The sequence below is a fragment of the Indicator indicator genome, unplaced genomic scaffold (genome assembly GCF_027791375.1).
Source record: "Indicator indicator isolate 239-I01 unplaced genomic scaffold, UM_Iind_1.1 iindUn_scaffold_407, whole genome shotgun sequence".
Classification (NCBI taxonomy): Eukaryota; Metazoa; Chordata; class Aves; order Piciformes; family Indicatoridae; genus Indicator; species Indicator indicator.
In genome coordinates this window covers 1-11,888 of record NW_026539422.1, presented here as the reverse complement: position 1 = coordinate 11,888, position 11,888 = coordinate 1, and the positions used below count along the sequence as shown (strand labels likewise).

At 48.4% G+C, this 11,888-nt stretch overlaps 1 protein-coding gene across 1 annotated transcript; it reads left to right on the top strand.

The window, feature by feature from the left end:
* The first annotated feature begins 3,389 nt into the window (after window positions 1-3,389).
* Window positions 3,390-11,278, top strand: LOC128980609 (ficolin-1-like). The gene is given in 9 exon segments (XM_054399068.1): window positions 3,390-3,533; window positions 4,370-4,483; window positions 5,194-5,247; window positions 6,340-6,394; window positions 7,605-7,693; window positions 8,964-9,088; window positions 9,510-9,639; window positions 10,071-10,205; window positions 11,031-11,278. Coding segments are annotated over 9 exon segments (1,029 nt in total). The 5' UTR covers window positions 3,390-3,454.
* The last annotated feature ends 610 nt before the right edge of the window (window positions 11,279-11,888 follow it).

Sequence of the window (11,888 nt, the reverse complement as noted above, 5' to 3'; positions counted from 1 at the left end):
TCAATGAGCCCTGCCAACTCCCTTCCTAAAGCCCTTTTCCTGCTGTGGGATAGGCTATTTCCATCTGTTGCCAAAAGGCCTGGCCTCTTGTAAATCAAGCCATGATCAAAAAACCCAAATCCCTGCTGATGACACCAGGCTCAGAGCCAGGTATTAATCTGCTGGCATAACCTGCTTAATCCTTCATCATTGCCCACATCTAGAAGTATGGAGGAAAACACAACCTGTGCTCCTGATCCCTTGACCAGATGTCCCAAGGCTCTGAAATCCTTCTTCATTGTCCTTGGGGGAGTTCTTCCTATTTCATCACTGCCTACTTGAAGCAACAAAAGGGGAATCTGCACAGAAAAAAATAGTTACAAATGGTGCAAGTGCTCAGCCTGCTGCAGTCTTCATGGGATCCTGGGACAAGGAAAAGCAATTAAGGAAACATTGATCACTGAGCCAGTTTCAAAATCTACCCTCAGGGGCCTGACCTACTTTTGACTAAGCTTGTTCATTGACAGTGTTCTCCCTGATTACAAAAGTAGCTGCATCCACAAGGACATTGCTGCTTCCCTCAGATGGAAACAAGCTGACATCTCTAGGTATCCCCCAGGCTGGATAGAGCCTGGAGATGGTAACACTTAAGAGGATGCATCAGTACTGGGCAGGCACATCACAAGCTGCCTCCACAACACCCATTCTTAATGCATCCCAGAGCTGGCCATGCCACTAATCGAGCAACTGGGAAAAGCTGGGCAAACTTATTCTTACTTTGGTGGGTCTTTCTGTCAGCACAGAGCTAGCCTGGAACCCTTGAGAGACTTTCACAATGGAATACACTGCAAGGCCACTTTCACCATTGCCTTTCTGAGTAACTTACATAGGAGACAGCTGAGGGCAGCAGCTTTTGCCTCCAGGTCATTGGAACAAAGTATTGTAGCTGTTTGCAGGCACAGACCACAGGGGGGAAAACTTCCTAGTCCTGGATACTGGCTCTTCATCTCCACCTGCCCTATAGGGCAGACACAAGTCTAGCCCAGATGAGCAGCACAGGCTGTACATACAAAAGAGAAGTGCACAAGTGGTCAATTACTTTCTAGTTGCCATTGTCTTAGTTTGAGCAGACAGAAACTGTTTTATCTCTCTCCAAAGGAGTAAAAGAAAAACGCCCCACACAGGACTGGAAAGAATTGGAAATGCAAATGGAAATACTATTCACAACTATATACAACTGTAAAAGAACTTACACAATACACAAATTCATGTTCAGCCTCGGCCCCGTTCTCTCCAACCTGGGCTTTTACTGAAACTTCACTAGGCAAACATCTTCCAAAATCTCTCCCCCCACAACCAGGCCTAAACACCAGGCCTCAGTGCCTCCCCAGTACCTCCCTGCCTGCCCCCCACCAAGCAGACCTGAAATGGCATAGCTAAAAATTAGCTTTGCCAAGTCCACAGAAGGCTGCGAACTTCCCCCACATCACATGAGAGAGCAGTTCATACTAGGAAGGGAGCAGAAAGAGGAAAAGGGCAGAAACTGACTATGCACCCAGTTTTATGTAGGGAAGGGAGATGATGGCTGATGGGAAGGAAGTAACAGAAGGTTACGTTTTCCAGTGTTCACCTCCCTGTACCCCTCTGGCACTTGAAGGACTTTCATCTCCACGGTTAAGACATCCAGTCTTAAACCCACAACAGTCCTGCATAGATCTGTCTCTCTAGCATCTCAGAGGAACCTGCTTATCCTTTTTCTCTTTCCTCCTGAAAGGCTGAAGAAAGAAGCTTCTCTCATTTTGCCCTGAGAACTGCCTGCACAGCTCTTTCCCATGTAAAGCAAAATCCAAAGTTGAATCACAGAAAACATCCAACTGGAAGAGACCTCTGAGATCATCCGGTCCAATCCTCAACCCAGCTCTGAAGGCTCAACACCAAACCATGTCCCTAAGTGCCAGCTCCACAGCTGCTTGAACACCTCCAGGGACGGTGACTCCAGCACTGCCCTGGGCAGCTTGTTCCAATGTCTGAGAACTCATCCAGCCTGAGCCTCCCCTGATGCTGCTTGGAACCATTTCCTCTGTTCCTGTTGCTTGACCAAGGAGCAGAGGCTGCCCCTTCCTCACTCCAACTTCCCCTCAGGGAGCTGTAGAGAGCAACGAGGTCTCCCCTCAGTCTGGTCACAACCCCCTTTATTTCCCTGTGCTTTTCTTCAGATGGGGGCAGGACACCAAGGTGAGCATGGCCCTGCCAGAACTGTTTCTGAGGAAAGTCAACCAACCACAACATCTGTCTGTTATTTTACATGCACACATGCAGGAATATGTCTCTGCATCTCTGTCTGTCTATTTGTCTGTATCCATGTGTCTGTGTCTGTCTCTGTGTCTCTGTGTCTCTGTGTATGTGTCCCCCTATGTGTGTTGGGTCTATTTGAAGGACACAGAATTTAAGTGACAAATATTCACCCTTCCCCTTTCTTCTCCAATATGTTTGACATTAAAGTAGGCTGCTCTATCTATCATTCCAATTTTGGATGTTCAAGGGACATTGTGACAGAAGCAAGTGCTTGATGGGGAGCTAAGTTCTGCCTCTGATATCCTGATAGCTGGGAAAGGCTCCAAGAAATCTAAGCTGCAATGCAATCATTGGGAAGAAAAAAAACAAAACAAAGCAAACAAACAAAACCCACACAAATCAAAACTTCAATTCTGCCCTCTGCTAAAGTCAATAAACACAGCTCTGTGTCTGAATGTACCATGGGAGTCAAACTCAGTGAGGCAGTTTGAACCTCTAGTAATGGTGCCACAGATTAGCAGAGCACAGGGGATAGCAACAGCAAAGCAAACCAGAAATCCTGCTCACTGCTGCAGTGAACAGGGACTGGGAGTGAAACCCACCAGGTCCTGCCCACCTAAGGCTGCCTGGGCACACAGACTTTGAACTCCACAGCAGTCATGGCTCACAAACTGAAACCTCTGCTTGGAGAAATGGTGCTGGTCTGCCTGGCAGGCAAAGCATTGGAGCATGACCAAAGCTTTTCTGCCAGTGGTCTCAACTGGCCTTGGGCTTTTTGTCTCTTAGTGCCTCAGTTTCCCCAACTGCACAGTAAGCTCTGCTCTTTGCAGAGGGACACTAGCAGGCAGGGTGAGGGGAGCTGTCTGCACTTAGCTAACACTGTTTTCTGGTTCACCTCCTCTAGAAGTATAAAGTGGGAGGTGAAAGGCATCCAAAATCTGCAGAAGCTGGAGGTGAGGTAGGCAGGGCAGCCAGGCAAGAACTCTCCCATCGGAACTGGGAAACAGCTTGAGGGGCAGCCAGAGCCCCAGATCTGGGAGCAGGCAGGAGGCAGGCACAGAGGTGGAGCTTATCCTGGAGGGGTTGTTAGCTATAAGAGGCAGAGATAAATCAATGCTAACCACAGTGCCTGGGAAGTGGATGAGAGGAGCTGTGCAGAGAGTGGAGAGCAGTGCTGGCCATGGAGATGTCAGCCCCAACCCTCCTGGCATTGCTCAGCCTAACAGCAACTACTTGCAATACCCAGGATACCTGCCCAGGTGAGTAGGGCACAAACCCAGCTGAGGCAGCCTGTTCCATCTCCCCCACAGCAGAAGGCACTTGGGTGAGGGGGAGATGATTTTTCTCTTTTTCTTCTATGCTGTTTTTAAAATTCAGCTGCAAGTAGGAGGAGGGTAAAGGGGAGGCTGAAGTCTCAGCAGCCACTTTATCCAACTGCTGGCTCTAACCAAAGCTGGAGCATCCTGCCCCATGCAGCAGTGGGAGCTCCAGGAACAGTCTGTACCAGTCAAGGTTCTCCATCCTTGTTAAGGGTTGTTGTGGTGCCTTGGCTCAGGTGCTAAATGATGCACAGCAAGGCAAAGGATTGATCAAGTGCTTTCTGGGTGCCAAGCACTGTGGCAGCAGCTTCGGGACACTGTACAACACAGGGTGATATCTGATATTCCTTATAGAGATGATAGGGGTGGTTCCAAACTGACCTGCTGGCAGGAATTTGAGTGGAATCATTACTGTGCAGACCTGTCAGTGTCACACTCTGCTGTCAACACCTCTGCAGAGCATCTCTCAGCCTTTGTTGTAAAGCACTGTATTTGCCATGCATCTCATGTCATCTCTAACAGCCATCTCATGTCATCTCTAACAGCCATCTCATGTCATCTCTAACAGCCTCCTCTCCCACTGAAGCCAAAGAGTCAGTTTCTAGCTCCTCTAATACGTCATGACCCTCAATGTCATCTGATAATCCATGCACATCTCCAAACTCCCATCTTTTTGCTTTTGCTTGAAATGTTCTTCAACTCTAGAGGGTTTGGTTTCTTCTCCAAGACATTTCAGAGCCCTAATAATATTTATGAAGACTGTTTCATTTCCTCAGAAGTAAGAATAGTGGGACTGGGTGACGCTGAACAGCTTGCCCTTCTCCAAGGATGCCCAGGGATCCCAGGTGCCTCTGGCTCAAAAGGAGAACCAGGTGTCCCAGGAACAAAAGGTGAGGCCCCAAAAGTCAACACTGAACATATGATAGGAGATAGCTTTGCTGGTTTGGGAAGATGAAGCAAGCTGAGGGTGGAGCAGTGGTTGGCTTAGTACTGGCTTCTGTGTGCAGCTGGGGAGTCAAATAGGAGTGGGAAATACTCCATCTAGACACCTGCTGGTACACCTGGAGCTGTCTTTCTCTCATTGATTCCCATTGCAAGTCTGAAGTGGTCCTGGGATGCGAAGTGCCACAACTCATTTGTTTCCTCTGCAATTAAAACACCCTTTTATTTTCTGCATTTTTATTGAATATTGGGGTGGGAGGGAGGTTGTAATGGTCCTGCAAGGCTACCAGGGAACGGATCAGGAACTGTACTGGCACCCTCCTACCCCAAGAAGCATAGGAAATGAGGGATTCTTCAGGACTTTCATAGACAACTCATAGAGAAGGTGAGTTACATTAGCAGGCTGAGCAGATCCATGACAGCAAAATCTGTGGACTGGCTCCAAGATATACAAAGTTCATAGGAATTCATAGGTGACCTGCAACACAGAACTTAACTGACAGGAGCAGAAGAAAAGGGATATGATGCAGCATTGAATCTAATTAACCAAACCCAGCCTTCTTGTTTCTGTGAGCCAAGGCTCAGCTGCCTGAGCTTTACAGAACTCGTCTCTGGTCGGTTAGCAGTGTGCACATGCAAACTGAGTCTTTCCTTGCAGGTGAAATGGGAGCTCTGGGCCTCCCTGGGAAGGCAGGACCACCTGGTGCAAAAGGTAATGTGTGATACTCAGCTCCAATCCATAAATCTGCCCAAGTTCAGGACAGACACTAGGAGACAGCCCTAAAGTAGTGCAGGCAAAGCAGGACTGGGAGGTATGAACCTTGCATGGAGTGAGTAGTAAAAACAACGTCCTCCAGTGGGACCACATTACAGAGGAAGCTGCCACTCTTCTCAAACTCTCAACTAACTCTTAGCAGTCCCTGTAAAACCAGACCTCTCCCCATTCCCTCCTCTTGCCCTGACCTGCCTCCACCATGACAAACATGTCCAAATGCTTTCCTGCTCTGAGAGGCTGGGTATTGCTTCAGCCAGGAGAACTGATGCAGTGACCCAGTGCTGAGTGATCCAGCAGCTTCCAGTCCTGGACTCAGCTTTTGATGCCACTGTAGCCCACTTGCCCAGAAGGATGAGATCAAAGCACCAGGAAACAGCTGGCACACATTCAAGCAAGGAAGGAATGGACATTTTTTTACAATGGCATGAACCCCTGCAAAGAAAAAGATGTCTGCTGAGAAAACAGCTTTCAGTCCATCCAGGCTATGCTTAAGGTCTTTGGCAGGATCTGTGTGCTTTAGGGATTCGAAAACTGTCTCTTCTAAGGAAACTAGTTCCCGTCACAAGGTGGCACCAAGGAACTGGGAAAACAGTCCCCTTGGATGCTGAATGTATATTCAGCTATTTCCTGGTCAAAAGCACTCAAGGTTTCAGCTGATACCACAGCAGGAGCTGGATGAACCCTCTGAAAAAGCAGCTGTTGCCCAAAAATCTCACAAGTGTCTGACTGCAAACAGAAAGCCTGCACACGTCACTAAGATGAAGATGTGAAGCCCCCCTATAGTGCAGCAGGTGGAGCAGCAGTTCTGTCCTCTGTGTCCTGTTCTTCCTGCTGTTCCCAAGAGATGCTGCACTCTAGAGAGCAGCCAGGCCCGGGCGGCAGCACCAAGCCGAGACACTCAGCACTGCAGCCTGGCTTTGCACTGCTTGACAGCCCCTCTTGTACCTTTGAGACCTGAGGAGGGGCTTTTGGGGAACCACAGTAATTCACTCACATCCATGCTGAGCATTCTCTTCTTCTCTTCTGCAGGGGCAGCTGGAGAGCCTGGCTTCCCAGGACCGAAAGGTAAACCATGCTGCCTTGAGTTTATCCTGTGAGCTGGTTTAGGTAAACTTCTGTCCTCTGCTGTCTTGAAACAACACCAGGTGGGAGCAACTATAAAGAAGGAAAAGTATTCTGGCAGGTACTGGCAGGATAGAGCTGTTTGGTGACAGCTGTGCCCCATTGTAGGCTCAGCTCTGGCCTGGCTGATGTAAGCAGCCCTGTTCCCAAACTGTTCAGCAACAGGGGCTGTCCCCAGCTTGGGTGCCTGATGCTGCTTCCCAGCGCCGTCAACTACAGAAACTGCAGGGCTTCACATGCCATAGCCTGAGGGCCCAGCCAGGTTTGGGCAGACCTCTGACCTCCTCACGTTATGGCAAAAGGCTTGGATGAAACTCAGTTGCTGCTGGTGCTAGAGGACCAAGCCTCCCTACCAGCACTAGCAATAGAGTAGAGAAAACCAAACTTTTCCTCCTGATTCCTTCATCCTGCATATGAGGGCTACTGGTACTCACTGCTGAGCACTGCACTGCACCTTCCCTCACTGGAGCTTGACTTGTAATAGCTGGGGCCAGGGGCTACTGATCTGGTAGCTAGCTCAGCACAGCTGCTTCAGGTGTCACAGTGCTTCCCACTCACTGCCTACAGCCCTCTGCCAGCAGCAGCCATGCCCCTCTCAGACCCTGCCTTTCTGCAGGGATGCATTTCCTGCTCCTTCCCACACCCACCTGCTTCTGGCTACCTCAGTGGTACAAATATTTGTACCCAATTCCACTGGCTGGCCATCAGCAGGCAGCGCAGCCAGGCCCTACAGAGAAATATCTTGTGTCACTCTTGCCATTCAGACCTCCAAGCCCCAAATTAGATGTCAAAAGAAAATACAACATGCAGGGTCCAATGTCCCAGAAAAGACCAGGCTGCTGCTCCTTGTGCTTCTGTAATGCACCCTCCAAGCCATGGCAGCTACCTTGAATGCCTGCAAGGCAACCTGGAGAGCTACTCCCAGTGACTGAGGGTACCATTAATTTCATGAGTCTATGACTTGTGTTCCCACCTGCCATTGTCTGTGTCTGTGTAGATGGGCCTTTGATGGGTCGGTATCTCTCCTCTGAAGGGCCCATGAGTGGCCAGGGCAGAACATGGATTGAGTTTCTCCTCCTGCCTGGTTTCTCTGTGCTTCTTGTGCACACAGATGAGCCAGGTAACTGTCTACAAGTGCAGCAGGATCTGACTGCAAACGATAAGTAGTGGAGGAGGGCAGGGTGTGGAAGGTGAAAACCAGTTGATGATGTTGTTTGTCTAACAGGAACAAAAGGAGAGCCTGGATTTCCAGAAACATGGGGTGAGTTTCATCCTAGGTCCTTCATGCCACCATTGGCTTTACAGAGATCAGGTCAGAGCAGACATAAAAACAGATTGAGAATGACACTGAAGGACAGAGTGAGAAAATCTCACAGTGAGGCCATTTGCTTCTGACACTGACATGCAGCTTCTGTAATCCAGCTCCTGTGAACAGTACTGGAGTCACCTGCCCTCCATGTGTCCTAGAGGAGGTCTGAGTGGTTGAGGACCTTGGGTTCCTGGTTTCCAAGATTAAACCACTAGAAACATTTCTACAGACCTGCTGCTACTTCAAAGGCCATTGTAGCAGCAGGCTTGCAGGGCAGGTTCACACATGACAGTGCTCAGATTAACTTCATAATTAAAACAAAAAAGGAAAAAAAATAGCTTCAGGTGACCCACCTGGCTCCAGGAGCAAAAGCCAAAGCAAAGTTACAACCTGCCACAAGCAGATCAGACCTGCTGTAACACCTGAGAGACTGGAGTGTCACTGAAGTGCCCCCTTGCTGCCCCAGACACTCCTCCCCCATTCTGTGTTTCCTGGGCATGTAAAAACACTTGTGTAAGAAGGAACAGGCCTTCCATTAAGAAGGACATCCACGTCCACAAGCGAGCCTGACACAGCTGTGCATCCATTCATCAAACACTACACAATCAGACACCTGCACCACAAGCCCTGCTGCCTCATCATCTCCCAAGGCTTTGTCCTTTACAAACCACAGATGCAGCTGCAAGCTGGCAAGTGTGATAGGGACCATTCCAGTCAGTCCTCAGAGATCTAGGAATCTGAACCTTCTGTCCTCAGGCATGGGGTTTTTTTCAGGGGAAAATACATTTGCCTATAACATGTATGTGTATGCTCAGAAGTGCCATCAGTTCAGCCCACAAAGGATAACGTGGACACTGTGCTCTGCATTTACAGGCAGGTGGTTTTCTGTCACCACTCCTGCTCACACACTCTCTGTGCCTTGCACCTGTTCCTGAGCCTGGTCAAATTCCTGGATCATGAGTTTGTAATATTGGTCAGAGCAGTTCCATCACACATCCTCAAAAGAGTCAGAGATGAGAGGAGTCTGAGCACCTTAGACCATCTCTTAGAAGATGCCCCTCTCCCCTATGACATGAATTCAGAAGCTGCAGCAGAGTTTGGCTTCCTATAGATACACACAGGAGCCCTGCAGAGCAAGGAGAGAGCTGGGGCAAGAGCTTGGGGAGCTCCCTGGCTGCAGTGAGCCCTCTCGCTTGAGCTCCTTTCCTAATTTGCACAGAAGCCAGGAACTGCCAAGACCTCTTGGGTAAAGGAAAGATCCTGAGTGGCTGGTACACCATCTACCCCCAGGGCTGCAACGCCACCACTGTCTTCTGCGACATGGACACAGATGGTGGAGGATGGATCGTGAGTAAGACAAAGAGGAGGGTTTTATGTATTTACAGTGATTTGTTATTGATGCTGTCAAGAATGGCAATGAAACAGAAGAGAAGGAAAACACACACCGAGGGGATAGCTGGGGCTCATGGCAGCAAGCTTGGGTGAAACTCTGTGGATGTAGGGGATTCTTCCAGGAGAGGTTGTTAGGAGCTGGCCAAGCACCACAGACCACTCCCTGCTTAAATCAACAAATTGTTTCCTCATCATTTCCAAGGGCAGATAGAGGAGATCTGTGAGAGAGGGATTCCCCTGGGCTGGATCCTCAGATATCCACAGGACTGTCCTCATGCAGGGGGAGCATTTGCTGTGGGGGACTGTGCCTCCCAGGTACTGCAGATGCTGTCAGAGAAGGGTTGGCTTGATGGACCTGAGCTCTCCTTTCCTGCAGGTGTTCCAGAGGCGCTGGGATGGGTCTGTGAATTTCTTGCGAGGCTGGGATTCATACAAAAGAGGCTTTGGCAGCCAGCTGACAGAGTTCTGGCTGGGCAACGACAACATCCACTTCCTCACCTCACTGGGTAAGTGTGATAGTTATGATTATGGTTATTAATTTATGAAATGTGAACATTAATATTATTATTATTATTTGTTAATATAAAAATATTAATAACCTTTTAACAGTATATATATGCAGAGTCTAGTGCACAGTCATTCATGTATTCTCCATAAAAGCAATAGTTTAACAATTTTTGAACCAAATTAGAAAAACGCAAAACAGCTCTTCAATAAGAACCAAAGTTGCAGTTTTGCTGCTTGTCCACCAGGCAGCTGTATACACTGGTGGGGCTAGATGTCAGGAAAGCCATTGAAGGTCCAGGACATTCTGGAAGACTTTCAAATCAGAGTCTCTCAAATAGTGGAAGCGTCTCTCAGGTTAACTCTCCACCCTGAAATCTAGGCATGCACTTATCACCAGCCTTGCACCACTACTGTCCACCTTCTGTTCCAGAACCCTGTGAACTCCGTGTTGACCTGAGGGACTTTGAGAACAATTACTATTTTGCTAAGTACGCCTCCTTTAGAGTGTTGGGAGAGCTGGAGAAGTACAAACTGGTTCTAGGAGACTTCCTTGGTGGAAATGCTGGTAAGTTAGCAGCAGCTCTCTGGGAAAGGCCATTTTCTAGAGCATTTCAGAACTGTTCATGCAAACTCGCTGTACCTTCCATATTTTATGTTATTTAAATGGCTAAGGCATGCTAGATGCCAAGGGTGCAAGCCAGGACAGAGAAACTCACAGAAGTGTGATCCAGAGCATTACCTAAAAAAACAACACGTGGTTTAGCAGCAAACATAGAGCCTGGTTCTGAGCAGCACCTAATCCAGAGTAACCTTCCCAACAGCCCTGCAGCTGCTGGGCCAGGTTCTGCCATCAGTTATGCTGGAAGGAAATATCTGCCTGGGTTTGCCGCCTCAGGGCTGGATGTTGTTCAATACTTGCAGCACCAGCACTGCATCCTCGCTGCCTGATGGCTTGGTTTTATTTAGAAAGCAAATAAGACCCATGCAGAATTCAACCCCCTTCATGAAAGAATGATTCCAACCAAGACCTGACAAAGCAGTGCTCTGGGTTTGTGTGGTTTTTTATACTGCAGCTGTGTCTGATGGTGCAGACCTCAGCATGTCTGCAGAGAATATGAGTAGTGACAGAGAATTGACACCCATGCAACTGAAGGAGAACCTGGCCCATTTGATTCACAGGCACAGATAAGTTCTCTGTGTGTTTTAGCAGTCCTGGAAGAGCTTAGGATACTTCTCCTCTCCAGGACCAAGAAGGAAACCTGGGCAACCAAGAGAAGAGCAGGATTTATAAAGTTATAAGGCCCACTAATGCCCTGCAGTGGTTCACAGACACCTGAGGGTCTCTTCTGTGCTCCCTATTGGAGTAACTGTGCCCATGTGATCCCTGCAGGAGACTCCTTCTCGTACCACAAGAACATGCCATTCTCAACCACAGACCAGGACAATGATTTGAGCTCCCTGAACTGTGCCACAGAATACAAGGGAGCCTGGTGGTACAACGACTGCCACTACTCCAACCTGAATGGGATGTACTGGCTGGGTGCCCACAGCAGCTACGCTGATGGCATAAACTGGAAGACAGGCAAGAACTATCACTACTCCCTGCAGAGAACAGAAATGAAGTTCAGGCCAACCTGACACTGCAGGAGGGGCCACTCGACAGTCAAGAGAAGACACAGAGTTGTGATGGTTTGAAACTGTCTTTTTAATTTTTCCTTGCAAAGTTCAGAACAGAGAAAGTGAAAGAATGTAAATAAGTCACTATTGGGTGTAAGAAAGCAAAATAACGATTGTTCTAAACACTTCCATTGGATAGATAGAAATGTTTAAGAACTATTACCCAAAACAAAGTGGGCATTCTGCACATTCTGCGTTCAGCAGTGGGGGCAGTTGCTGGGCTGTCTGGCTGCTGTTTCTTCTTCTCTTCTTGCTGAAGATAACACGTACTGACCTTGGCAGCTAAGTTAACAACTTTCTGCTTAACAAACTCTGCTTCTCCGTCCAGGGGGGTCTGGGGGGAAGCTCCTGGGAGAGAGAGAGGCCCCTTTGGGAGGGTGCCCTTGGGGGGAAGCAAAGGGAGATCGGTTGTGCTTTTCTGTTGATTATATATATTTGTAAATGTTGTGAATTTTGTATATTTCTATATATATTCATTGCATTTCATCATAGATTTTAGACTCTGCTTGTAAATACAGCTTTTCATTTCCTTCCAGACTGGGCTGGCCTGGTTATTGCCGGTGGGGGGGGA